Raw genomic sequence first — 26,009 nt, 5'->3', positions numbered from 1 at the left:
AGAGCGTCAGGAAAGAGGAGAGCAGAATGGGAAGGTGGAAGTGTGCCGTAGCAGCAGTCAGAGGCAAGGAGCCCTTCCTGGGAAAGGGGGAGCAGAAGGGAAGGCAGCAGAAATCTGTGGAAGCCATGGTGGTGCAGAGGGGGCAAAGAGGCTCAGCAGCACATTGGAGTTGTGTTGACAGAGACGGTGTACCAGTGAGATGGGACAAGGTGGCGGTTCCTCACCCTGTGCTGCAGTGGTAGGGGATCATCTGAGAGAGAAATTGCTGCTGGCTAGGAGACAGGGACCTTACCTCCAACCCCCTGGGTTTAGCCTTGTTGGTTTGGGGTGGTCCCATCCTGTCCCTGCACCCAGCATTGTTGCAGCAGACCGTGGTGTGTGGGGCTGGCAGTCTGCTGGCAGATCTGCTCCTAGGCTGTGAGTCGCTCGGAGACTTGAGTGTCTGGCCCTGTGTCCCACTGGGGACCTCTCAACAGTGTTCTGTGCTTGGGACAGGCTGGCGGGGGTGTGCTGGGATCATGGTGACTTTGTTCCTCTCTTATTCCTGCCTTTTTCTCTCCCGTCTGTCTGTCTGTCTGTCCGTTCGTCTGTCTGTTTCTCTGCAGGCGTTTCTTTGAGGGAGTCTCTCATTCTGGTTCCCAGACTGAGATCGGCAGTCTGCACAGCCAGAAAGGGCAGGATCAAGAGTCGGGCAGCCCTGTGAGTTACACCACCACCACCACCACCTCTTGCCTCCTTCCCTCCCCACCCAGCCCAGCATCCCCACAGTGCCTGCAGCTCCCTCTGAGACCACAGCTCCTGGCAGCACCTGCCTGAGGCTGCTCCTTCCCTTCTTTCCTCTTTTTTTTCCCAGTGCAGGCAGACAGGTAGCGATGGGGGGCATCCTCTGGGGCCAGTCCCAGGGGGATGCCAGGCTCCCCTGTGGGAGCACATGTTCTGTGAGGCCAGGCATGGGTCACTGGCGGCCGCCTCACTCAGGGTGCTCCATCCTGCTCTGACCCTGCTCCCTGTCCCCCAGGGCGAGGCAGACAAGCGGAAGCCAGGAGTGCTGCGACCACAGGAAGAGCCAGGAGTGGAAGTCCCTGCAGTGGTGAGTCCAAGCTACGGGATGTGGAGTGGGGCTGGAGCTCCCTCAGGCACCACCTTGCACCAGGGGTGCCCACCAGCCTGGGAGCAGGACTCGGGGGACAGGTAGATTGGACTGGAGAGCAGCAAGAGTGGAAGGAGGGTTAGGGTCTGCAGGAGATGCAGCCCAGCCCCTCGAGGCTCTGCAGCCTTGGCTCTCCAGCAGGGCCACCAGACCTGTCCTCGATGGAGGGCACCCATGGGTGCAGGGAGCGGGGCAGGGAGAGCAGTGTGTGTGTGAAATGACTGTGTGTGGCCCTCAGGAGCTGGCTGCAGAGGAGCCCTGTGCACGGCTGGCCCCCGCAGAGGCTACCACGAGGGAGGGCAGCGTGGACAGGCTGGCCCAGCTGGGTCCCGGGACCAAAGCCGAGCTCCCCAGTGCTGTGTCCCCCAGGTGAGGTGGATCTGCACCCCATACCAAGGCTGAAGGGGCTCAGGTTGGCTCCCTGGAGTGAGTGGGGGTTGGTGGAGATGGGATTTCTTCAACAGTGTCGCCTTTCCTACCTCTCTCTCACAGCAAGGCAGAAAGCAAGCAGTTGTGGCGTCCCCGCAGCACCTCTGTGAAGGACCGGCAGAGCTCAAAGGGACAGGGTGGCCGTGCAAGCAGCCTGGATAGTGAGAGCTCTCCAGACTCATGGCACAGCACCCAGGTGAGGCCCTGGAAGCCACCTCACCTGGAGGCTTCTCACTCAAGAGTCCTGCCAGGCCTTCAGCCATGGGCAGAGCAGCCAAGGCAGCCAGCTGGTGTTAACATTCGTGGTGATGCTGTCATAGGTGCCCCGAAAGTCTGTTTACGATCAGCTGAACCAGATCCTGGTCTCAGATGAGCAGCTCCCTGAGAGCATTGTGCTGGTGAATGTCGCCGAGTGGCAGGGGCAGGTGAGTAGGCATGACGGGAGCTGGATGCATGGGAGGAGCTGTAAGCAGGGTCCCAGGGGATTCTCTCAACCATGGCAAAGGGTCCTAGGAAAACTGGCACCAGCTGTGCCCTCCTCTCCCCCAACATGGCCCTTCTTTCAGGGAGACAGTGCATTTCACAGTGCTGAGCTACATACACAAGAGTCTGGTGTCTCCTCCATCATCTGCCAAACACCACCATTGTTGGATCCTCCAAGCATGGTACCCTGGGCGGTCCCAGAAGGGTTGGTTAATGAACTGTGCATTGTGTCCTCACTGCTTGGTCCTGACTCCCAGTGACCACACTGGTCGAAGCTTTTTTTGAATGCCCTGGCAGAGGTGCCAGACTCCCTGGGAAGGGCCTGGGAAGCAGCAGAGGTGCTGTTTCCCACTCAGAGATGGGAGAGCATAGCCCACCGCTCCCAGGGAGCATTAACTGCACTGTCAGAGCTGGGGTCTCCGGGCAGGGAGGTACGTGAGGCCTTCCTGCCTCATGCTGGTGTGCGTTGTGTCTGTGTGAGGATGAGCCCAATCCCTGAAGAGCACCTGCCTCCTCCATGCATGGTGGAGTTGACCGCTGAAGGTGAGCAGGACCATGTACATGTGTGCAAACATGCTATCAGCAGTTACATAAAGCACTGGTGAAACCCCTTTGGGATCCTGCAGCTGTGTCTGACATCCAGATACAGTGCTGGAAAGTCAAGGCAGGGTTTGTGGCAGAAGAAACAGCTTCTCAGTGAGAGGTGATGAAGTCTTGACCCAAGCTGCACATCCTTGGCATGTTCCTGCTCTAGCTCTTGTCCTGATGGGTAAAAAGGAGCAATGTCCATTCCCAGACCCTGGCATCTTCTAAGCCCCCTTGTCAGCATGACTGCCTGTTTTACCCCTGTTCAGCTGCACGCAGACTCCTGGAGAGGCACAGAAGGATTTTGGAGAGCCACAGTGGGAGAGAGCAAGTGAAGGGAATGAGTAGAGGAGGACTGAGCCTACAACGGAGCCCTGCTGTGGGATGGCAGGATTTAAATTGGAGGGTCCCTGGACCAAACCCTTTATCTCAAGGAGCACAGCCTGGTTCATGGGACAGTTTTGCCCTAGTCATTGCAGGGTGGTGACTGCTGTGCTCAAAGGCCAGAGCAAGGGGCTGGCTGCCCCCCCTCCCCGGAGCAGAGCTGGGAGGAGCAGGGATGCTCGGGCATGCAGCCAGGTGTGACCTGATGGTTTCAGCCTCCCCACGCAGCATGGGTGGGGACAGGGTCCCAGCTCTATCCTGGGGGGCACAAGGGCCAGGGCAGGCATGGGCTGGTGCCGGCCAGCGCAGCCATGGCCCCCCAGGCTACCTTAACCCAAGCTCTCTGCATTGGCAGTACGTGAGTGAGCAGCTCCAGGCGCACAAGCAGTTGGTCGTATCCACCTGCTCCGTGGCGGACATCCAGGCAGCCTTCAACACCACCGTCTCCCGCATCCAGCGATAGTGAGTACAGCTTGGGCTCGGCCTGGCGGCTCCCTGTCACTGCAGAGAAGGGCTGGGAAGGGCCTTGGCTTGCCCAGGGCTTGTTAGGACCCGTCGGGATTGTGGACACAACTACGGGAGCTGGTGTAGGCCCTGGGGAAAGCGGGGGATCCCAGTGCTGGCTGTGCCCATGGCAGTGCTCAGCAAGCTGGAAATTGTCAGCAATGAGTTTCTGATGCTGGGTCGGCTGGCCTGGTGGGGCATGTCCTCTGCGCCTCAACCCACCTGCTGAGCCGCTGCGCATCCCTCACAGTCTCTGTTTCTCTCCCTTTGGCAGCTGTAACTGTAACTCCCACATGCCTCCCCCGGTAAAAGTGGTGGTGGCGGGGGACCAGAGCTACCTGAGCATTGTCCTCCGTTTCTTTGTGGAGCAGCTGGCCAGCAAGACACCCGACTGGCTCAACTACCTTCGCTTCCTGCTCGTGCCGCTGGGTGAGAGCCACTGCGAGCCCGGCCCCAGGACTGTTTTCTCCCACCAGCCCAGGCTCCCTAACCTGGAGCCAACATCGCCCTTCTCACCCGCAGGCTCTCACCCTCTGGCCAAGTACCTGGCCTCGGTGGATAACAAATACAGCACTCTCTTCCTGGACACAGCGTGGCGGGAGCTGTTCAGCAGGGCTGAGCCACCCGTCGCAGGTGAGGAGCTGGGCAGGTTGGGGCCAGCAGTGCCCTGAAGGGGATCTCAGCTGGTACCAAGGCCCTCACCGGCTCTTTGTGCCCACAGACACTGTGGACATCGCGGGCCGCGTCGCCCAGTTCATCGCTGGAGCCAGCTTCTCTCACCAGCTCCCCATCTCTGAGGCCATGCTGACGTACAAGCAGAAGAGGTGAGTGTGGCCCAGGGGCGCCTGTCCTGCCTCACCCGGCCCCAGTCTGGGCTGTGCCTGGGACTGGGCTGTGGGAGACTGGGGACAAGCAAGCGAGGCCCCACGCTCTACTCCACTGGCCAGCAAGCGTGGTGCTGAGGGGAGCTGGGGTTCCACAGTGAGCGGCCTGCAGCGCCATCCCCTGCCACCCTCTGTCGCGCTTGGCCCCTCCGGCAGCTGTGGGCTGCGGCAGCCCCACCAGTGGGGACCTGCTACCAGGGCTGGGCTGGGCTGGGCTGGGGGCCGCGAGCCGGCAGTGTGCCCGGGGGTTGACGCTCGTGTTCCAGCTGCACTCTCACCTCTCCCTTCTCTTGGTTTCTGGCACCCAAGGAAGAGAAGTCTCTATTTTGATTTTTATATCAGGTATTGGCTTGTGCTTGCTGTGCCGCTGCCTGGCCCCCCACCCTTCCCCCCATGTGCGTCCGTCCCTCTTGCCGTGCAGAGGAGCCATGACCCCCAAAGCGGGGCAGGGCTGCCCTCCCGCATGCAAGCCCTCTCCCAGCACCGGAAGGGCCGACTCCTTGCCTCCTTGTGTAGTGTGCCCTGTGCTGCCATGTCGGGGACAGGGGGTCCCATGGGAGGGAGGGCAGACGATATGGTCCCAGTGAGCTAGCATTGGCCCCTGCCAGCGTGGGGGAACCCTGGGCCACACGGCATTCGGTGCTCAGCACACCCAGACCCTGACTGGCCTCTCTTCCTTGCGCAGCCCCGACGAGGACTCCTGCCAGAAGTTTGTGCCCTTTGTCGGGGTGAGTGTGTTGACAGACTGGCAGGGAAATGGGACTGGGGGGAGAGGGGCAGTGCGCGGCCCTGCTGGTGCTGGCAGTCATCTGACTTGTCTGTCCGGGTAGGTGGTGAAGGTGGGCCTGGTGGAGCAGTCCTTCAGCGCCTCTGGTGAGTCTCTGGGAGCCTGGCAGTCCCTGGCTCCCTTCTCCATTGGAGAGAAACCTTTGTTGGTGTCCCCCAGGCCCCCCCCGACCCACACTCTTCCTCCCCAGTGGACTCAGATGATGCCACGGTCTGCACCCCCTCCCTGCTGAGCTCAGCACCCGCCGCCGGTGGAGCAGCCCCTTATGGCAAGGAGACTGTGAGCACCCCACCACCCTCCCCGTCTGTCAGCAGTGGCCTCTCAGGTGCTGGGTAAGGAAACAGGGGGTGCTGAGGTGGGAGGACCTGAGGTGCTCACGGGCCAGGCTGCCACGTCCTGGGGTTACTGGGCCAGGGTGCCCCCAGGGCAGGCTGCAGCTGGGCCTTGGGGAGGGAAAGGAGCAGGGACAGCACCCATGTGCTGCACATCTTGCCCAGGTCTCTGAGCCCTGGTGTGGAGGTGATGGGCCTACAGGTGGACTACTGGACAACGCAGGGGCTGGACAGGAAGAAGGAGGGCGAGAAGCGAGAGACGGGTATCAAGAACACACTCAAGAGCAACTTCCGCTCACTCCAGGTCAGCCGCATCCCCGGCACGGGGGAGCTGGTGCCCCCTAGCACCATGGCCATGACCGTGGTCACCAAGGAGAAAAACAAGAAAGGTAACCAAGCCCACCCTGGGGTGCTGTGGCCCCCAGCTGTGGGGCCACAGTCCATTGCAAAAAGGGCAGGGGGGGAGCCCACAGGAGGGCAGGGCTGAGACCCGGCCCAGTAGGGGCCAGTCAGCGCAGCCAGCCCTCGGGAGAGGGCTCCCACCCGGGGCCAGGTGGGGACATCCTCACGTTGGTCCTGTCGGTCCTCGGCCCACAGTGATGTTCCTGAGCAAGAAACCAAAAGAGAAGGACCTGGAGCCCAAAAGCCAAGTCATTGAAGGGATCACACGCCTCATCTGCACAGCCAAGCACCAGAACACCATGTTGCGAGGTGAGGGGAGGCGCAAGCCCCACAGGGCTGTGTCAGCCCGAGCAGCACAGGCTGCCTGCCGCAGGGCTGCGCCTCACTGCACCCTCTCCTCTCAGTCTCCATAGATGGGGTGGAGTGGAACGATGTGAAGTTTTTCCAGCTGGCAGCACAGTGGCCAACGCACGTCAAGTACCTCCCTGTGGGCATCTTTGGCTACTCGAAGAGTGTGTGATGCGTGGGGCAGCCCTGAGATGGAGCTGCGGAGGGTTGCAGGAGGAGACAGGGAGGTGGACACACTCTTGTACCCTCTCTCCTGCGGCCCAGCCCCTGCCTGCTCTGCAGAGGGAGACCCCACACCCGCACCACTCCCTGTGGGCCAAGACCCGTGAAGGTGAGGCCAGCGAGACCGGGTCTGCGCACCCTCCAACACCAGCCAGGGCACCATGCCATCTGCCTCCCGTGACCCCCAACAGCACCCTGGGACAAGGGTTGGCGCCAGCCAGCAGGGACCCAGAAAGGGCTGTGGGCCCTGCTCTCCTGCCAGGCCAGCTCCCCGGCCAGCCAGGGCCCCAGCTGGGCTGGGCCCGGGCCGGTTCCCCAGTGCTGGAGCCAGCAGGATTGCTTGGGGCGAGGGGGCAGGTGCTGAGCAGGGCCCACCAACCCTGTACCGCCCCTTGCCAGCCCTGCTGCCACCCTGGCCCTACCCTTCGGGGCTGAGCCTCAGCAGCTTTTCTAGTCCCGCTGCAGCCCTGCTGCTGAGGCTGGTATAGCGCTGCTGAGGCTGTCCCCAGGCTGCTGAGGGTCACCCTCATCTTCCCATCCCTTCCCAACCAGCCCTGCCCCGAGGCGCTGCCAGCTGGAGGTGTGGCATAGGGGCACCTGGGTTTTTTTTTTACAAGATTCTATTTTTTTTAAATTTATTGTACGGTTACTTTTCGGGATTAATTTTAATAAATTAATGCTGGTACCATTATGGCAGAGGGGGAGCGTGTGTGTCCCTCCGTGCCTGAAGCCGTGGCCCAGCACAGCTGGGTGAGAACAATGCGGGGCAGTGTAGCTACTGCTACCACTCCAGCGAGCACAGCCAGCAGGGCTGCCCGGGCACAAGCAACCAGTGGATGACCTGACCTGGTCACATTCCGACACTCAACGAATGGGGACTGGGTGGAGCTGGGTTCATTTATTTCAAATAAAACCCACAAGTACTCAAGCAGAGACAGACTGAACCAAGCCCGTGTTCTCCCAGCCCAGTCAAGTCCTCGTCTACCTGAAGGTAGAAAAAGTCTGTCTCCTTTCGGCAGAAGCTGGGCTTGCTGCCATCTTGATCTCTACAGTCTGGAAGGCCACCTGGGGTTGGACCTGAGAGGTAGGAGGTGTTGTGGGTTCAGCAGAGATATATTCCAAGACATGAGGCCTCTTCTCCTGGCGCTGGAGATGGCCCTGGTTCAACAGGTGCAGGACACAGGACAGCACATCCACACTGTGGCAGCAGAAGCTCAGGAACTGGAGCCCTGGCCCCAACTCGCCCTTCTGACAGGCATCAATCACCTACAGCAGCAAGGGAGCCCCACGTTGCAGCGTGGTGCAGCACCCAGGCGGCCCCTCGCTGCCCCGCAAGCCCTCCATACCCTGAACACCAAGTTGTCGATGTGGAGCTGCTTCTCCACCTTGAGGATGCGGGTGATGAGGCAGCAGAGGATGTTCCTCTTCCTTTCCAGGGCGCTGACCTCAGCCCTCTCCGCCCGCAGGTACCTCTGCTGGGGCAGCAGCCTCAGGTGGCGGCCAGAGGCCTGGGCCAGGGCTGCCTGGTTCAGCTGCAGCACACCTGGAGCTGGCACCCGGCCCAGGGTCAGCCAAGCCCTGAGCTGGGCCCTGAAGCAGCCCCAAGACACGCGTGTGGCTCTTGGGCCCAGCCCTGGGCCTCCCACTGCTGCCTCCACAGGTGTCAGCCCCACTCCTGCCCCCCATACATGGCCCCTGGCAACAGCCACACGCACAACCCCTGGCCCCGGTCCCCAGCCCCACACAGACCTGAGACCCAACCCCCCCACCCTAACCCAGGCTCCATGCACGGCCCCAGCCACAGCCCCCCACACACCCCCCAGCCCTACACGTGGCCTCGGGCCCCAACTTGACACATGGACCCGCGCCCGGAGCACCAACAGACAGACTCGCCTCAGCCCCATCGCGTCCCCTATGAGCTTGTGCACCCCGACCTCAGCACCTGCCTGGGGCTCAGCCCTGCACCTCCCCAGGGGTGCCCCAGCCCCACACTCACCTCCTGGCGTGCAGCTCCACACCAGGACACCCTCGCCGTGGGTCAGCGGCGTCAGCGCGTGGCGCACCAGGTCTGCAGGGAGCCCCGTGGCCTGCAGCAGGGCCTCCACAGCCACCTCCTGCAGGAGGGCATGGGAGGGGAACAGCCAGCCAGGACCCATGAGCCACAGGCCCACCCAAACAAGGACCGGGACCGTGCCCCAAACACCACTGGAGACCCCACTGGAACGGAGGACGCGGCCCTGCTATGCTCCAGCACCCACTGCCTCCCTCGCCCCACGGCAGCCCCAGCTCCTACCTCGGCGCTGTTGAAGCACAGCAGGATGTACATCTGCAGCGTGGACACGTGGAGGACGCAGTCTCCAAACCGCAGCTCAGCGTGGCCCAGCCACGTCCACTGCAGCCGCCGGGGCTTCGCGCACGCCCAGCCCAGCTGGCTCTGGCCTGACAGACACAGCATCAGCACAAGGGCCGGGCGCTCCCAGCACAGCCCAGCGCTCCTGCCGCTTTGGGCAGAGCTGTCACAGAGGGCTCGGGCCCCGGCGAGACCCACACGCACCCCCGCGGCCACGACACCCACTCTGCCTGCAGAAGTCAGCAAACTCATCCAGGGGGGAGCACAGGGCCACCGAGAAAAACCTCCGGGGTTCATCCATGTAGCAGAACGGGGAAATGGGCCAGCAGCGCGGGGACAGGGCCACCACCTTCACCTCCGGCACATCCGCCACCGAGGCCGTCCCCAGTGCCTGGGCATGTGGACACAAGGGCAGCTCAGGACAGGGCCCAGGATCCCCATGAGGAACATGGGCGGCCCCCAGCCACCCACCCCACCAGCACGCTCACCTCGTCCAGGCCCGCGTCCAGCTCCAGCAGCCGCTTGTCCTGCTCCTGCAGCCGGAAGAGGTAGAACTGCTGCTGGAGCTGCTCCGACTCCGCCAAGTTGCTCAGCATCTCTTGGGGGAAGCGGCTGGGGAAGCACAGCCCGATCTGCTCCACGATGGCTCCTTCCAGCCAAGATGACCCTTGCGCCAGGAGCCGGTCCCCCAGGTAGTGCCTGCACAGCAGCCGGCCTTAGGTCAGGGGCCGGCCCGAGCCCCATGGCCATCAGCCACCCGCCAGCCCCATGCCGGGCCCTCTGGTCCCGTGGAGACACCGCACCCCTCACCGGTAGAAGTCCTCAAAGGTGTGGGCGAGCTCCAGGCCACTGAAGACAACGAAGGGCTCCAGAATCCGCTGCAGCTGCTGCAGTGGCCCTGTGCTGCCCGCAGCCCCATGGAGCTCCTGGATCTGCCTGTCAAGGTAGCGGGCAAACTGCTCACTCACCTGCAGAGGGACAGGGCTGGCTGCGGAGGGGGCTCACTGGGCTGGGGGGATGTCCCTGAGGGGAGCAGCTGGGAAGCCCTGGGGCTCTCGGGCAGGGGCCAAGGGTGCTCAGGCAACGGCCTGAGACAGGGGCCACGCTGTGACAAGCGCCACGCAGGCGCAGATGGGCACCATCCAGGACCACTGCAGGGCAGGGCTCCCTGGCTCAGTGGGGCCAGGACACGGCCCACCCGCAGCTCACCCAAGGCTGTGGGCCAGGGCAGCCTCTCCAGCCTACGCCCGGTGAAGCCGGGGTCCCAGCGCTGGTGCCGTGCTCCCTCGACTCACGTGCAGGGCAGCGGGGAAGGGGAGCTGCAGCAAAGCCCCTGCGAAGCCCTGGCCCAGGGCCAGCACAAAGGCAGCCTGCTGCCCAAAGAGCTCCTCCGTGGCGCCGCGCAGCCGCTGGTACAGCCCGCAGTATCGCTCCACAAGGTCCGGCGCCTGCCCTGCCGCCTCCAGGAACCGCTGCACCTGCGGGACGCAGCGCGAGAAGAGTGAGCCACAGCGGGACGCGCCCATGGCCCGCGGGAACGTCCACAGCCCCAGCCTCGCTCTGCCAACACCAACAACTCCCCAGGTCCTGGCCAGGGGCCAACTGGAGGTGCTGCTGCCCTCAGCTACCCGGAGCTTGTGGCGAGGCAGGAGCGCAGCCCCGAGGGCTGGGCAGGGGCAGGACAGGAGAGCAGCAGCAGCCCAACGGGAAATCAGCAGCCCGACACGGTGCCTGGCTGCCAGCCTGCAGCACCAGCCTGAGCCCTGCCAGGGTGGGAAGCGGGGCTGTCCCCACACCCTTAGGGCACCGTGGAGGCCAGGTACAGCCCTGCGCCCTCCCCACGCTCCCAGGGCACTGCCAAACCCCGCTCCCTGCTCCCCCTGCCCCGTGCGGGGTACCACACGTCCTCTCCAGCCCCCAGGGCCGGCCCTCCAAGCTCTACCTGCTGCTGCACCACGCCGCGCCAGCACTGCGAGATGCCCCAAAGGCCGCTTGACTTCTCCACCACTGCCTTCGCAGCCCAAGCCGGCGCCTCCTTGTTCTTCCCCTCCTTCCCGCCTGCCAAGGGACAACCCCGCACTCAGCGCAGCTCCACGCGCAGGCTCCACGCGCCCACCGCCAGCAGCCTCCCCCTCTCCCTGGGGGGCGCAGGGCAGAGAAGATGCCAGGGAGGCACGGCCACTGAAGGGCCACGGCCACGAGCCTTCCCTGGCTCGGGAGCCTCCCGTGCCACAGGGCCCTCCCTCCCCCCAGAGCTCCCCAGCGGATCCCCGTGGCCACAGCCTGGCACTCCAGACAACTGCCCTCCCAGCCCCGTGGGAGAGCAGCCCCTCGCTTCGCTCACCAGCTGCTCTTGTCTCCTCCGGCTCTGGGCCACCAGGGTCCACATGGACCAGGAGCTGGGTCAGGCGCCGCACACGGCAACCAAAGACAGCACTGCTGCTTGTGGGGCGGCAGGGGGGCTCCACGCTCTCCAGGTACTCGCTCAGCAGCCAGGCCAGGGGGCTGATGCCGTGGGGGTCTGCAAAGCCAAGCAGACTCAGAGTGGGGTGCCTCAGCCTGGGGCACGGCACAGATGGGCCGGGGAGAGCGCAGGGTACCTGGGCTGGTGATGCTCTGCACCAAGGGGCTCACCAGGGCCTCCCAGCACGTCCTGCCCAAGGCCCGGGCTGCCTCCTCGTCAGGAAGGAAGCGGGTGGCGAAGCCCTGCTCGTGCTGCAGTGCTCGGTTCAGCCTGCAACAGCAACCGGCTGGCACACAGCGCTGCCAGACACCTGCTGACAGCCAGGGGGACTCCCCCAGGAAAGCAGAGCGCGGCAGTCGCTCCCTGCCCTGCCCCTTGCCAGGCACAACAGCCCAGTAGCCCCACTCGTCCCCAGCAGCCAGGGCCTCTCGCTGGCCCCGGGCCCTGCCCACACTGGGCCTCGGGGCCCTTGCGACCCCTGCCAAACTGGGGGACTATGCGGTGCCTGCAGCCATGAGATTCTGCTTGCGCCTGACCAACCTCTGCCAGGTCAGGACACGCTGGCCCCTGCAGGGCACCTGTCTGCTGGGTTACCCATGCCCACATGGCTAGCTTAAATCTAAGGACCCCAAGGTGGCCCTGGCACTACAGGACCACAAGGTGGCCAGGAAAGAGCCAGGGCCCCTCCCTGTCCAGGCACAACACCCACCTGCTCCTCTCCTGGCGCTGCAGTCCCCTCACGGGCTGCCAGCCCCGTCCCCCCAGGCCCCGGGACAGTGGGAACACGACAAAGCAGCCAGGAGACAACTCACCTGCCAAAGAGCTGCAGCAGCTGCTCCCGGTCCCGGCAGATCTCCTGGCACCAGGCGTGAGCCTGAGCAGTGCAGGAGAGGAATGTCCGCCGGCACAGCTGCTCCTTGAACATGGGCCAGAAAGTGGGCTTGGGACCCAGCACCTCGATGCCACGCACGCGTGTGTCAATGCCGCCCTACGGGGAGAGCGCGACCCTCAGCTCCGCAGGCACAGCCCTGACGCCCCACGCTGCCAGCCCCCCGCTCCCCTACCTGCTGGCACCGCTTCACCCGGATCTGGATGACGGGCCAGAAGCGTGTCAGGTTCTCCAGCAGGACCACTCTGCTGTCCGAGGGCAGGACGGTCACCTGCAGGCAGACAGCCAGCCCTCAGCACGCCAGGCAGCGAGTGCCAGCCACCCTGCACCCTCCCCTGGCCACCCCCCGTTACAGCCACGGCCTCTGTACCCCCCAGCAGCCCCTACACAGCCCCTGCCAGGGCCCCACTTCTGGCTCACAGCCCCGGCCCCCAGCCTGCTGCAGACAGGGCTGCAGGGCACCCGCTGCCCACAGCCAGGAGCTCCCGCAGCTCCTGCGGCAGAGCTACTGCCATCCCCACCTCCCCATAGGGCACCTCCCAGGGCCCCACATTGGGGTGAGACCTTCGCGCGGCGCAACAAGGAGCAGCCCACCGCTGGGCCTGAGCGGCCTGTGTGCAACTCACCGAGTTGAGCTCCGTTCGGATGGTGGCAGGGCTGTCTCCCCCCAGCACCACCACGCGGGCCGGCATGTAGCTCGAGTCCTCGCTGGCCACCAGCATGCTCATCTCCCTGCAGCACAGCAAACACCCTGCTGCCCAGGAGTCCCCACCTCCCCGCCTCGGCCCCTGCCAGCCCCACGCACTGCGGCCCCCATCCAGCGACCCCCAGGATGGGGTCCATTGGGGCAGGGCTCACACACACCCCCAGAGCCCTCTCCTCCCCGCACAGCCACTGGCCCTCCTGGCCCCACGGCCCCCCGGCCCAGCCCCACCTGACCACCACGCCACACTGCATGTGGACGGTGATGAAGTGGGAGCCGGTGCTGCCGTTCGACTCCCAGTACGTCTTGGGGTTCCTGTCCGTGAGCTTGCTGGCCCGGTGGGGGTTGGAGGAGACCTGCACCTTCTCCCAGCACTTGTCCTCCTTCACCTCCACGCTGGAGCCTGTGGGGAGAGCACACAGAACCTCCAGCTGCCAGGTCAGCCCATGGGGCTCCAGCCCCCACTCCCCGCGCTCACCTCGGCACAGGTTGCGCAGAAAGACATCAAAGAAGGGGATGCTGATGGGCTGGTGGCTCCGGCGGTGCTCCTCGATCTGACCCAGCACCAGCTACAGGACGGGGCCAGGCTCTTACCGGGGGGCCTGCGTCCTCATCCCCTCACCCACCGCAGGGCTGCAGCAGGCAGAGAGCAGAAAGCCGCCCCTCGATGCCAGGCACAGCTGGGTGGCCCCCAGAGCCCCAGCCCAGCCGGGGCGGGCCCCCCCAGGCCCACCTGGATGCAGCCAGCCAGGATGCTGGTGGTCAGCTTCTTGCAGAGGCTGGCGTACTTCTCGCAGTCCGTCACCAGGTCGAGCAGGGCTGGTGCCAGCGACGGGGCCGTGCTGTGCTTGTCCAGGGCTTTGGACAGAGCCTCGCGGGCACCCACACGGCACATCGCCACTGCACAGTCCTTGCTGGCGGTGGCCAGGCGGTGCAGGAAGCTCACGACCTCCTGCACCACCTGCTGAGCAAGCGGCCGTCAGCGGCTGGGCCAGCACTGGGAACCCACCGGCCCCAGCAGCAGGGTGCCGCAGCCCTCCCTCCCCTCCACCCCGACACTGCAGCAGCACCCACAAGAGCCTGGCGGGGCACGGCGCTGGGCACACCAACTGCCGGGACACGTCCATGACAGCCCCTCGCAGGACGTTGGCCACAACAAGGCCAGGCTGCTGCAGGCGGGGACGCCGCTTCACCCACACCAGGCCCGGACGATGCACGGCACAGCCGGCACAGCCACCCCTGCCCGCCAGGAGTCCTGGGCCCCCTCACCTCCCGGTCGCTGCTGTGGGCACTCAGGGAGGACAAACAGGGCTCCACACACTCGTGCCAGGGCAGCACGTCCTCCTCGTAACCGTCCAGGAACTTGTTCAGGATTCTGAGTGACAGAGGGGGCCCGTTCAGGCCAGGGCACGCAGACAGCACTGCCAGAGGCAGCCCTGCTTCTGCTTCTCTGCTCCACTTGGGAGGCCAGCACCCCACACGGACTGGGAGCCAAGGCCCCCCGGGCACCTCAGACACCCCACCAGCACCTAGGCACCTGCTGCTCTCACCCCACATGGCCCCGTGCCCCAGGACACCCCACTCAGCACCCACCTCTGTGCTGGGGTGCACCCACCCCTGCCCCTGGGGAAGAAAAACAGCCCCACCAGGACCCACAAACACGTGCCACCTCCCCCCAGCATCACCACCAGCACTCACACATCTGCTGCGGAGGCCCCAGACCCCCACCAAATCCCCCTGGACCCACCTAATGATGCTCAGGCTCACAGCCTTCTCTGCCCCCAGCACCTCAAAGCTGTGCAGCAGCAGCCTGAAGCACTTGTGGTCCTGCAGCAGCTGGGCCACTTCACCCGGGGGGACGGGGCCTTCACCACACAGCTGCCTCTCCAGGGCCACCAGCATGTCCTTGGACAGGACGCCGTCCCCTAGGCTGCCCATGAGCTTCCGCAGGTCCTTCAGGTCCAGTGGGGCCTCTCTTCCTGCCACGACAAGGACACGTGGCCCCAGCCCAGGCACTCACTTGAGAGGCGCCAGCGGGGTGCTCTGCCCTGGCAGGCGACGCAGCCCTGCCCACTGCATCCCTGGGGCAGTGGCGTGGCGGGCGGGGGGCAGGCAGCACGCTACCTGCTGTCTCTGGGCGCAGGGGCAGCCGGTGCTCCGCGAGGCGGTTGATTGCGCTGAGGGCCAGCATGGCGTGAGGGCAGCCGGAGCTCTGCCCGTCCTCCCAGCAGCTCTGCAGCACCACGGGGAGATGGCAGCTCGCCAGCTGCTCTGCCAGGCCCCGGTGGCCGTCGATCAGCATGTTCACCACCAGCAAGCCGTTCTGCACGCCTGAGGAGCCCCTGCGGGGACAGAGCGACGTGGGCGCCTTCCTCGCCCAAGCATGGAACCTGCCCTGCGCCCACCTGCCTGCCTTGCCCACCCCCGCCACACAGAAGGTCCCCCCACCCCCAGTCACCATCCTCACTCTGCCCCTACCCTGGGACCCTCTGCATGGAGCTCATGGCAGCAGGGATGGCACTCAGCAGGCTTGCCGAGCCCTCACTGGAGGCAGAGCCGATGCTGGCAAAGATCTCCCGCATCATCTGCGCGTCCGCGTGGTTCAGGGGCAAGAGCTTCCCACTGTCACCTCCTGGCTCGCCGGCCACAGCTCCCACCAGCACCTTCAGGGTCTGCAAGGTCAAGAGCGGTCAGGAGGGCCGCGGGCATCTCTGCCACCCCTGGGCGAGCCTGCACGCTCCAGCACCCCCTCCGCCACGCTCACCGCCAGGCCAGCCTGCTGCACCAGGGCGGAGGAGGCGTGCTGCTGCATGCAGGCCAGCACGGCCCGCACACCGCCCTCCGTGGCAAACGGCACGCGCCAGTCGTACTTCGCCATGAGCACGGCCAGCAGCCGCAGCGTCACCACCACCAGGACCTTCTCTGCCACCTCCGTGCTCAGCAGCTCCACTGCCACCTTCACCAGCTTCTCCCTGCATGGGAAGGACGCCTCAGGAGGAGCCTCCTGGCACTGCCACGGGCACCCCGGCACCCCAGGCCCTGCCAGCCACCTCCTCCCTGCCCACGGGGCTCTACTGCAGCTGGGTCAGCCCCAGGAACGAGCCTGCCTGGGACAAAGGGACCCAAGACCCACCTCTCTCCTTGCCAAACATGCAGGGACATATTGCCACCACTTCCACTGCCACCTCCCAAATTCCCACCTCCAGTCCTGCCCCCACCCTGCTGACCATGGCCCTCCCCAGCCAGCAGGAGCAGCACACAGCACCCCATGGCTCACCCAACGCTCCTGGTCCCCAGCCCACCCTGGGCTTTGCCAAATTGCTGCTGGGGTTCAGGCTCCTCCTCCAGGGTCTTCATGATGTGCTTGAGCCCGGCCAAGCGCAGCCCCACCTCTGAGCTGCTGCTCTGGATCACGTCCACCACGGCTGCAATCTTGGCCAGCGAGCCCCTCTCGCTCACCCCCTTGGAGCTGCCCAGCGCTGGTGGAAGGGAGGCAGGGGCACAGGTGTCAGGGCAGCAGGAACACCCCCAGCAACAACCGGGGTGCCATGCACCCACAGGCCCCCCGCTCCCCAGGCAACCTCTGGCCACCTGGCCTCCCAGCCCTGCTCAGAGCCTTCCTCCATTGCGGCACCGGAGCTGCTTCCAGCACCGTGCACGCGCCCCAGCGTGTAGCAGGCATTACCTTTGGTCTGCTCCTCTGTCTCCTCTGGCAAGAACAGCCCTTCCCTCTCAAGGAGCTCATTGAACAGCTGGGAATCTGACTTCGCCGCAGCGGGGGCTTGGGGCAGCACTGTGGCTGCAGAAAGGTCTTCCTTCACCATCTTGGCCATCGTGGCTACAGGGCCAGTGCTCCAGCAGCTGGCACCCTCCAAGGACACCACAGTGCTCCCCTCATCATCCTGCTTGGCCTCGCTACCGAGGAAGTATTTGGCGTAGATGTGGGAGCCACGCAGGTCACGCTGAGTGCTGCCCTGGCACCGCTTCTCCAAGACCTGCAGCACCTTCTGGGCCACCTCCACAGGTACCGACAGCTGGATCAGGGCTTCTTCATCCACCTCTAACAGCTGGACAGATGGGGTCACGTTAACCCTCATGGACTCACCACAGACCCCACACCCCTTGTGACAGCCAATGCCAGAACAGGTGGAATGGCTGCACCATCAGACATCCCCAGGGCCACTCCCCAGTGCCACTCTCCCTGGCCGTCCCCAACCCAACCACCACCAGCCCAGACCTCCCACCTGCACTCACCACCCAGCCGCAACTGGCAGAATCACCCCATGGCCTTGTCGCGCCTACCCAAACCTTGCTGGACACAGGGTCACGGGAGACTGCGTTTCCTCTCGGCTGTCCTCCTTGCTTTGCTGTGCCCAGCTCCCCTCACACCTGTCATCTCTTCCTCCAGGCCCAGTCCCTTCCCTAAAGTTCTCCCTCCTGTTTCCCCACCGCAGGCTCTGCCCCATACCTGCTCTCCCTGGTCCTGCTGGATGAGACACATGATCTCCTTCTGCTCCTGCGCTTCCAGCTTCTTCACAAAGAAGAGCAGCTCCCACCACTCGGCGCGGCTCAGGGCCTCTGCAGCCTTGGTCGGCAGCTCCCCCAGGTAAGGCAGGGAGTACAGCCCCCCAAAGGGCTTGCACAACAACGGCTGCGCAACTGCAGGAGAGCAGAGCAAGGAAGGGCACTGTCAGCTCTGCCAATTCCCCCGCGCTCTGCTGCACACCCCACCCTCCCCAGGGAAAGAGCTCATGCCGGCCGTCTGGGCAGAAGAGGTCCCCCCCGTCCCACAGGCCGCCGTGGGAAAGGGAGGTGACAGGAGGGCAGTGAGAGAGGGGGAACATGCTGGGAGGAGACCCCAGAAGCTGTACAGATGGGAATTCCCATCTTCACTTGAACCTCTTTGGGCTGTAGAATGGAAAAAGCACACACTCAAAACGGGCACCTCTAGCTCCCTGCTCCCCTAATCTGTTCCCACAGTGCCCAAACCGGCCAGGGCAACGCACTGCGACACCCAGCACCAGCAGGGTCCACAGTGCCAGCGCGCAGCTGCAGAAGGGCTGGGGAGTAAAGCTGCAGGCCCAGCTGCCAGGCTGCTCACCTGCCACCAGTTTATGGCTGTGTGTCAGGGTGGACACCTTCTCCTGGCCCTCATGCTCCTCTTGCCCTGAAGGGCCAATGATCTCCACCATGTGCCAGTGAACCCAGTATGTACAGCCCAGGGCTTGCCAGTACACCTGAGGAGAAGAGCCCAACACAGACCCAGCTGAGGGGAGGCAAGCCCAACCCCACCACTCCCACGCAAGACTGCGTGCTTCCCACAGCACAGCAGAGCAGATGGACCCCTTGACAGCCCCTGCCCTTCCAGCAGAGGGTACCTGCACAGGGGGCATGCCGTCGTTGCTCTGGCGGAAGTCACCCTCGTCACCCGCGCTGACCTGCTCGTAGTCCTCCAGCATGCGCACCCGCATGCCACGCGCCAGGTTCGCCTGCACGTACTCCACGTAGCTGCTGCGACTTGGGAAGGCTGACCGCGTCTTGAAGACGCTGGGCTCTTTTGGTGGCGGAGGGGTTGCTGCTTGGGCAGCAGTGCAGGCTGGGGCCCTGTGCTGGAAGATGGAGTGGGTGTTGCGAGGCCGCAGCTCCTCTTGGGGCAGCAGCTCTGGCTTGTGGCTGTGGTCCCAGCCCATCACGTGCACCAGCTCCAAGATGAGGTTCGCCATGGCCATGCTGAACTCAAACTCCTGCTTCACACGGCTCCGCTCCTCACGGAGCAGGCTGGGCCAAGCGCAGTCCTGCTGCTCCCCTCCCGGCTCAACGCCACTGCTGAGCTTGTCCAGGAGAGAAGTGACACACAGGTAGCGCTTCACCAGGACGAACAGCAGCTTCCCGGGGATCTGTAACAAACACAGCTGTCAGACTCCAGCCTGCAGAGCAGCTCCAGCCCCCAGCTCTCTCCCAGCCACCAGCTCACCCACGGTCAGGCTCCCATGACAGAATCACACAATCTTTAACGTTGGAAAAGACCTCTGAGATCATCAAGTCCATCAAGCTCCGGACCAGCAGGCAGCAGCAGAGACCTCAGCCCACCCTCATCTCCCTGCTCAGAGACAAAGCTCTCCATGTGCCCCTCCACTACCCCCCAGCCCCAAGCCAGGCCCAGATCCTGTGCCAGCTCTCCCAACACCCAGTCCTGCTCAGCTGCCCACTGGCAACTACACTCCTGTCCCAAACAAGGACACCAGCTCTGGTCCCCTGCTCTCACACCTCCTGACCCCTAAACCCCACACACCCAGCACTGGCAGGGCCTGCCGCTACCTGGGGAAGGTGAATCCCCTCAAAGGACATGCAGTGCTCTTCAAAGGATGTTGTCTCAGCAAACAGCTCCAGCAAGGTGTAGCGACTGTCAAAGTCCATATGCTGCTCGATGCCATCCTGCTGGCTCAGGGACAGCAGGACATAGGCCCAGCTCCCTGCAACAACAATGAAAACCCTTCAGGCTCCCTAAAAATAACCTTCACCCCACCACCCCCCTTCCTGAGACAGACTTGCAGGCAAGGGACAGCTTTGCTGCTCAGTGTAACCTGGAACCATGTTCTGCCCTTTAATCTGGATTGGCAACATTTTGCTCCACCAAATAACACTGCAATTTTCCACCCCTAAAGCTGCAAGATTCCCCCAAAGCAGCAACCCCAAATAACTGACTCCAGAGGACGATTCCAGGGAAGTTTTAACCTGGATCAGCCGTCCATCTGCCCCACTGGAGAGCCACATGAACTTGGACACTAGGACACGGAAAGCCACACCTCCACTAGCAACCTTCCTGGTGCACCCAACCCTCATCAGGCATTTCCGAGCCACAGCAGCTGCTCTCAAATGATGAGGACGGGGCGAGGAGCAAGCCTCTACCCACCAGGGCTCTGCCAAGCCCCTTGGCACAAGTCTTCCTTGTAAGGATCTGTGGAAGGAGACTGTCTGCTCTTTTAAGTGCACCCAATTAAGGACCTTTTCGCTGCAAGAAGCAACAGTGACAAGGAAGCCATAAACAAGAACATAAAGAATCGCAAACCTGACTGGCAAATGCTAACGGAGGCAGTAAGGAGGAACAAACCTGGTCAGCCACACTAATTGGTAAGGACATTTGGACTGTGAGAATGATTATTTTTCAGTAAGATTATCTAAGGACCTCGCAAATTGGGATGATAGGGAAAGAGGGGGAGAGAAACACACAGAAACATAAAACCTGAGCAATTACCGTTAACAAAGACAACAACCAGAAACAAACCCAGTCGGCTGCACTGACGGGCTACAAAGAAACTGCAAGCAAACTGGGACTTTGCAACTGACAGGGACGTAATGCTGAGGGTCCAAGATACTGGAGGGGGCTCAGTGGAACTATGTCGACAGGGACACGGGAAGGGGATCAACAAGGAGCACAAAGCGGGGTGCACAGAACGGGACAGAAAAGGAGCCAGTCACATGTAAACCACGGCTGGTCAGGGCTCTTGTCTGACTGAGCCCCGTGCCCGATCGCCGCAGTTTGTCCTACTTTTTTACACCTTCTTATGAAATCTTTTCTAACCACCTCTCTATCCCATCTGTGTGGGCACTGCAAGGACCGAGTGCCAGCTACTGGCGAGACCTGCGTGTCCGTGAGTGGACTGGGTGCCAGCAACTGGAGCCTGACTGGGGGTGTGGGAGCCCTGCGGCATCAGCAACGGGAGCGAGCGACAGGCTTGACTTTAGCAGTTGGAGGAGCCATTGCTCTCTGGATCTGGGGTGGGTCGTGTCGACTTTTGACACCAGACACCAGAGTGCCAGTTACTGGGGAGACTGGCGTAGAGGGGATTGGGTGCCGGCTACTGGACTCAGCCCAGGGGCACAGGCACTCCCAACCTGCGATGCCAGCCACTGCAGCAAGTGCAAGGGTCTCAGTGCTAGCGACCAGAGTGGGTGGGGTCCTTGGCCATCAGCCACTGAGGAGGGAACGGTGTGTGTCCCAAAAAAACAGCTACTGAGAGGGAGGCAAGTGAAGAGCTCAGCTCCAGCAGCTGAAGCAGGATTGCAGTGTCTGGTGCTTGTGGGGGTGAGGGTAAGCACCTGTGTTTTCCCTGATCCTCCTGTCCTCCTGTTCATGGGGTGTGCGTGTAATTCGTTAGCAAAACTTCACGCTGGACTAACTGCCAAGTAGGAGGCCCTGGGTCCAGGCCAGGGTACGAGGTGGGTGGTGTTCTGTGCTGGCAGTCCAAAGAGACATGTGAACGTGAACTGCATGAGTGGCGAGTGTCTGAGCGCTACGTGTTTGCTAGTAAGCATGGAGGTGAACCAGCTGGCAAACAGGGGGACCCCTGAGGTGGGTAGGGGGGCTCGGATCCAGGTAGGGGTGCTGGGCAGACAGAAGGGCCGTGCTGGTACTCAAGGGGTCCATGAATACGTGTGTGCTTGTGAACCTGGAGATGGCCTTGTCTGTGGCCGGCCATGTCAGTGTCCTGTGTCTGTCCGTGTGTCTCTGAGATGGGTGCTCAGCTTTGCTACCGGTTGAACCTGCAAACAGGAAAGTGGCAGCTGCATCCCTCAGCCTGAGGGACCCCAGACCCTGGGCTGGGCTCCAGTGGCAGGGTAGGAGAGGTGCTGGGCCTGCTGGAGGAGACGGCCACCCCTAACATCCATTAACAGTCCTAACAGTTAATCAGCATCCCAGCTCAGGCCTCTTCCCACCAGGGCCTGAGGAAAGGCTCCCTGCCAAGAACAGGCCACAGCCTTTCCCACTGACAGACCGCAGCACAGACACCCCAACACTCTGCCAAGCCCCTTGGCACAAGTCCTCCTGACAGTTAATCAGCATCACAGCTCAGGAACCCGTCACGGGAAACAGCTCCCAAGTCTTAAGAGCACCCCAGGAAAACTACGACCGAGGAGCCGCCTGGAAGCTCCAGTCTGAGTCTTCCCCTTTTGCCAACAAGCCCTGAGACACGCTGCTTCCCAGGCGTCCCGCTCCTACAAAAGGACTGGCACCCCTCAGCTGCCCAGCCGCACCCCCTCAGCGGCACAGAGCAGCAGCTGCCCCCACCTGCATCGTGCGAAGCCAGGGCCCTCAGCATCTTGCCGGCACTGCGGCGGATCTGCTTCTCCTTGTGGCACAGCATCTTCATCAGCAGGTCGAGGGCTCCGGTCTCCCTGAAGGCTCCCGCCAGTGAGCCAATGCTGGCGTACGCGCTCAGCACATGGATGGTGTTGAGGACGGAGGACTCGGGGGCCCCGGTCTCGGCCATCTGACGGCCAGCTCGCTGCACCAGGCTCCTCACGTCAGCCTTCATCTCCAGCAGCGAGGCCTCATCCAGCGGGACATCTGCAGCCGACGGGCTGGACGCCTTCTCCTCTTTCACCCACCGCCCTTCCAGCTTCCTCTTGCCCAGCAGCGCTGGGCAGCTGGCGCACACCTCCTCCGCTGACATCCACATGGAGATGTTCTCCGGCTTGGTCTCTGCAGAGGAGGCACTGCCGCCTCCCCCTGCTCTCTCTTCCAAGCTGACGATTCTCCACTGGACCAGGTACTCAGGCTGGCCGTCGTGGCCTCGCCGCTGCCGGAGCAGCTCCTCCGGGTAGGCCTGCAGTTTGGGTTCCAGGTGCACAAGCAGGTTGCCATTGTGCCTCTCGTTCACCATGATGGAAAATGTGCCTGCAGAGACAGAGGGGAAGCAGGAATCGGGAGAGGTGGCTGTAGCACAGGTTTTGCTATGGCTAGAAGTCTATGATCCTGCGGGTCACAATGCTTGTAATGTGGCAGCGTAACGAAAATAAAATGTACAGGCTGAGAGGGTTGGGGCTATTCAGCCTGGAGAAGAGAAGACTCCAGGGAGACCTGATAGCGGCCTTCCAGTGCCTAAAGGGGGCCTACAGGAAAGATGGGGAGAGACTTTTTAGCAGGGCCTGTCGTGTTAGGTCATGGAGTAATGTTTTTAAAATAGGGGGAGGCAGGCACCAGGAAAAATATTTTTACAATGAGAGCGGTGGAACACTGGAACAGGTTGCCCAGACAGGTGGTGGATGCCCCATCCCTGGAAACATTCAAGGCCAGGCTGGATGAGGCTCTGAGCAACCTGATCTGGTTGGAGATGTCCCTGCTCCTTGCAGGGGGGTTGGACTGGATGCCTTTAAAGGTCCCTTCCAACCCAAACCATTCTATGACCCTACCCACAGTCAGTGCTGTAAGCCCCTAAGTACTAAAGTACGAGAGACAGCTCAGTTTCTCCTTGGCAAATAGCGCACTTGCAGGACGCGGTGACGGGGCAGGACACAGGGGTCTCCAGGCTGTTACACGGCAACGCGGACAGCAGGGCCCAAGGAGGGCAGCTTTTCCCGGGAGCACAGCCAGGAAACCTGGCTCTGTGCTGACGGAGCTGCCCAAGCCAGGTGGAGGCAGCCAGCGCTGGAGAGCCCCACCGCACCGCGCCCAACCGGGGCTGGAAGCGCGGTGCAGCAACCGGCCCGCGCCCCGGCCACCCCGCTTCCCGGGACACGCACGGTAAAGGCGGGCGGCTCGGCACCGCAACCACCGGGGAGCGGGCTGGCCGGCGGCGGCCAGGAACAAAGCTCCTTCTCAGCGGGGGCCAAGCGACAGCTCCCAAGGCACCGAGAAGCGCCTGGCCCCGCCTGGTCCGCTCCGGCCGCCGCAGCCCCTCCTCGGCGAGCTGGGCTGCCTCTCCTCGGGGCTCCGGTACCGAGGCCTCCCGCAGGGCTCCCCAAAGAGGAAAGGCCCGGGGCCGCCCCAGGACGGCGCCACTCGAGGCGCTGGCCAGGCCGGGCCTGCCCTGGCCCGTCCCCGCCCGCCGCCCTCCACCGCGGCGCTGGGCCGGGCCGGGCCGGTCCGCGTTACCTCCAACACCGCTCCCACGCCGCTGCCGCACCGGCGGGCGCGCATGCGCACCGCTCCGCCCCGACGGGAGCCGTGCGGGGCCAAGCCTCGCCCGCCAGCGGCCCGCTCCCAGCCGCCTGCGCCGGGGCGGCCGGTACCGAGGGGCCCGGGACGGCGTGCGGCTGGGGCAGTTCGGGACCGGGGAGTAGTGGGGGCGGCGGTGCCGCACAGCGATCGAGGAGGGCAGCGAGGGACGGGGAAAGCGGTGTCCGGCGGCAGAGGTCGGGGCTGGGGAGCAGCGAGGGGGTTACCGGGGCCGGCCGGGCTGACAGCCGCCCCCCTGCCTCACCGCAGGGCTGCACGCTCGCCTGCCCTGCCAGCCGAGGGTGAGGGAAGAGAAGAGCCCAGCTGCCCCACAGCCAGGTTTGGCACGATTACGCAGAGCTCTGCTTGACCCCAGCAGCCCAAGTCCCACCAGGGGCTGAACGCAGCCGAACGCGTCCCGGGGGGAACGCACCTCCCCGGGCCCTGTGCAGTAAAGGCGGCAGACACGCGACAGCGGTGGCACGGAGAAGGCTTTATTACACCCCAGCATCACTCCTGTGCCGTGATCCGCGGCAGGTTGACGTAGCTCTTCATGGGAGGGAGAGGCTTGATCTTGCGCCCGGCCCACCCACCCTTGCGATGCCACAAGCCCGTGTGTGGGCGCTTGCCCAGCCAGCGATTCCGGCCCGCCTTCCCGATCACCCGCTTGTTGTGGTCAACGTTGGATACGCGGCCCACCGTGGCAATGCAAGTCTCCAGCACCTGGGGGACGGGGAAGAGCTGCAGGTCTCCCTGGGGACACACGACTGCGTGCGCAGACAGCCAGGTCAGGGACAGCACGGCTCCTCTACCTGCATATGCCTCTTGGAGGGCAGCTGCACGATGGCCGTCCCATTCACTTTCCTCAGCAGCACCCCACAAGTCCCTGCAGCAGGCAAGAGGAGGAGGCAGCTGCCCTGAGCAGCAGGACAAAGTATCCCACCCTGTGGCAAGCACATCCCCACAGGGGGAACTCCCCAAAGCCCCCGTAATTGCCCTTTGTGCAGCACTTCTTCCTGAAAACAGGACCTCAAGGCATCACCAGGAAGCAAACGGGCAGAGCTGCCCCCGCCTCTCTGGAGGGCTGTTTTGCACCATAACACGGGGAAAAGAGAGGACAGCAACTCCCTGTCACTGTCCACTCAGAGCGGTGCCCCCCTGCCCTCCTCTCCATCTTTGCTGAGCCAAACCCAGCTATAGATGTTGGGTTCCCCCGCCCAGAGACGCACCAGCTGCCCGGATGTACTGCGCTCCCTTCCCAGGGTGGCTCTCCAGGTTGCAGATCAGTGTGCCTACAGGCAGAGCCCCCAGCGGATAGGCGTCCCCTTCGTTGGCCAACACTGGAAGAGAGAAGTTGACGAGTTGGGCAGGGGGCAACCGACAAGCCACTGGCAGGGCTGGCACAGCCGCCCCCGTCCCCAGCGTGCACCTGCCATCCTGCCGATGTGAGAGGAGTTCTTGATGATGTCCCCTGGCTGCATGTTCTCTGTGGCAATGATCCAGCGCTTCCGGTTGCCGCCGGCCACCAGGGCGATGTCAGCCGACCTGCACAGGGAACCCACGGTGGGGGCTTGCCACAGGCGCAACCACCCGGGCCCGGGGCCAACTCCCCACTCGCCTGCAAGGGTCGTATCGGACGTTGATGACCTTCTCAGTGAAGGGCTCCGCCGGCGCCCCCTCCTCGTAGCGCAGCCGCTGGAAGTCGATCATGCGGTACCGCCGCTTGTGCCCCCCGCCGATCCCTCGTACGCGGATGCGGCCTGCGGGACAGCGGAGTGGCTGCAGGCGGCCCCGCACCGGCCGGCCGCGGGACCCCGGCCGCCCGCCCACCCGCCCACCCACCCACCTGTGTGGTCGCGGCCGCCCGTCTTCTTCATGCCCACGGGCCGCACCGTGTACTTGACCCGGCACTTCCAGAGCGGGTCGGTGGTGCAGCGCGGCGCCGAGCCGCCCAGCCCGCGGCGGGCGGCCGCCAGCGCCGCTCCCGGCAGGCAGAGCAGGGGGGCAGGCGGCGGGGCGCGGCGCGGTGCGGCCGACAGCAGCAGCGACCCGAAGGCGCGGCACAGCCCCGCCGCCATGCTCGCCGCCATGGTCGCCGCCGCCGCCGCCACCACTGCGCCTGCGCCAGGGCGAGGGGGCGGGCACTCCGCCGGA

The 26,009-nt window shown here is 63.9% G+C and overlaps 3 protein-coding genes across 4 annotated transcripts in view; 1 reads left to right on the top strand and 2 right to left on the bottom strand.

The window, feature by feature from the left end:
- Nucleotides 1-7,201, top strand: part of LOC104479183 (phosphofurin acidic cluster sorting protein 1-like) — a 66,189-nt gene extending 58,988 nt beyond the window's left edge. Inside the window, exons 10-25 of one of the 2 annotated variants that reach the window (XM_086743512.1) lie at nucleotides 606-699; nucleotides 1,019-1,090; nucleotides 1,389-1,519; nucleotides 1,643-1,775; nucleotides 1,900-2,004; nucleotides 3,387-3,493; nucleotides 3,810-3,964; nucleotides 4,058-4,168; nucleotides 4,257-4,359; nucleotides 4,729-4,761; nucleotides 5,105-5,147; nucleotides 5,250-5,292; nucleotides 5,397-5,538; nucleotides 5,704-5,927; nucleotides 6,136-6,249; nucleotides 6,345-7,201. In XM_086743512.1, the coding sequence (XP_086599638.1) occupies nucleotides 606-699; nucleotides 1,019-1,090; nucleotides 1,389-1,519; nucleotides 1,643-1,775; nucleotides 1,900-2,004; nucleotides 3,387-3,493; nucleotides 3,810-3,964; nucleotides 4,058-4,168; nucleotides 4,257-4,359; nucleotides 4,729-4,761; nucleotides 5,105-5,147; nucleotides 5,250-5,292; nucleotides 5,397-5,538; nucleotides 5,704-5,927; nucleotides 6,136-6,249; nucleotides 6,345-6,460 (1,726 nt within the window). In that variant the 3' untranslated portion in view covers nucleotides 6,461-7,201. The remainder of the gene's footprint in view (nucleotides 1-605; nucleotides 700-1,018; nucleotides 1,091-1,388; nucleotides 1,520-1,642; nucleotides 1,776-1,899; nucleotides 2,005-3,386; nucleotides 3,494-3,809; nucleotides 3,965-4,057; nucleotides 4,169-4,256; nucleotides 4,360-4,728; nucleotides 4,762-5,104; nucleotides 5,148-5,249; nucleotides 5,293-5,396; nucleotides 5,539-5,703; nucleotides 5,928-6,135; nucleotides 6,250-6,344) is intronic. The other variant, XM_086743513.1, reaches the window with a different exon arrangement.
- A 185-nt stretch (nucleotides 7,202-7,386) lies between these two features.
- LOC147601272 (cullin-9-like) lies at nucleotides 7,387-23,250 on the bottom strand. Its single transcript, XM_086743514.1, has 30 exons — nucleotides 23,186-23,250; nucleotides 21,987-22,595; nucleotides 19,235-19,389; nucleotides 18,295-18,813; nucleotides 18,018-18,153; nucleotides 17,385-17,575; nucleotides 16,602-16,983; nucleotides 16,194-16,395; nucleotides 15,681-15,888; nucleotides 15,395-15,588; nucleotides 15,041-15,258; nucleotides 14,664-14,895; nucleotides 14,186-14,291; nucleotides 13,650-13,877; nucleotides 13,395-13,485; nucleotides 13,148-13,319; nucleotides 12,840-12,945; nucleotides 12,389-12,484; nucleotides 12,137-12,312; nucleotides 11,461-11,594; nucleotides 11,205-11,381; nucleotides 10,803-10,918; nucleotides 10,156-10,338; nucleotides 9,671-9,828; nucleotides 9,349-9,559; nucleotides 9,086-9,251; nucleotides 8,804-8,949; nucleotides 8,507-8,624; nucleotides 7,857-8,053; nucleotides 7,387-7,776 (listed from the first exon to the last, which is right to left on the bottom strand). The coding sequence occupies exons 2-30, from the start codon at nucleotides 22,579-22,581 to the stop codon at nucleotides 7,492-7,494; spliced, it is 5,898 nt and encodes a 1,965-aa protein (XP_086599640.1). The 5' UTR covers nucleotides 22,582-22,595; nucleotides 23,186-23,250; the 3' UTR covers nucleotides 7,387-7,491.
- Nucleotides 23,251-24,333: 1,083 nt separating this feature from the next.
- Nucleotides 24,334-25,955, bottom strand: MRPL2 (mitochondrial ribosomal protein L2). Its single transcript, XM_086744740.1, has 6 exons — nucleotides 25,702-25,955; nucleotides 25,474-25,615; nucleotides 25,285-25,400; nucleotides 25,085-25,195; nucleotides 24,668-24,741; nucleotides 24,334-24,578 (listed from the first exon to the last, which is right to left on the bottom strand). The coding sequence occupies exons 1-6, from the start codon at nucleotides 25,943-25,945 to the stop codon at nucleotides 24,366-24,368; spliced, it is 900 nt and encodes a 299-aa protein (XP_086600866.1). The 5' UTR covers nucleotides 25,946-25,955; the 3' UTR covers nucleotides 24,334-24,365.
- Nucleotides 25,956-26,009: the final 54 nt, after the last annotated feature.

The sequence above is a fragment of the Chlamydotis macqueenii genome, chromosome 3 (assembly GCF_036417535.1).
Source record: "Chlamydotis macqueenii isolate bChlMac1 chromosome 3, bChlMac1.mat, whole genome shotgun sequence".
Classification (NCBI taxonomy): domain Eukaryota; kingdom Metazoa; phylum Chordata; class Aves; order Otidiformes; family Otididae; genus Chlamydotis; species Chlamydotis macqueenii.
Note: the sequence above shows the minus strand (reverse complement) of the source record. Positions and strands in the feature narration are given on the sequence as shown.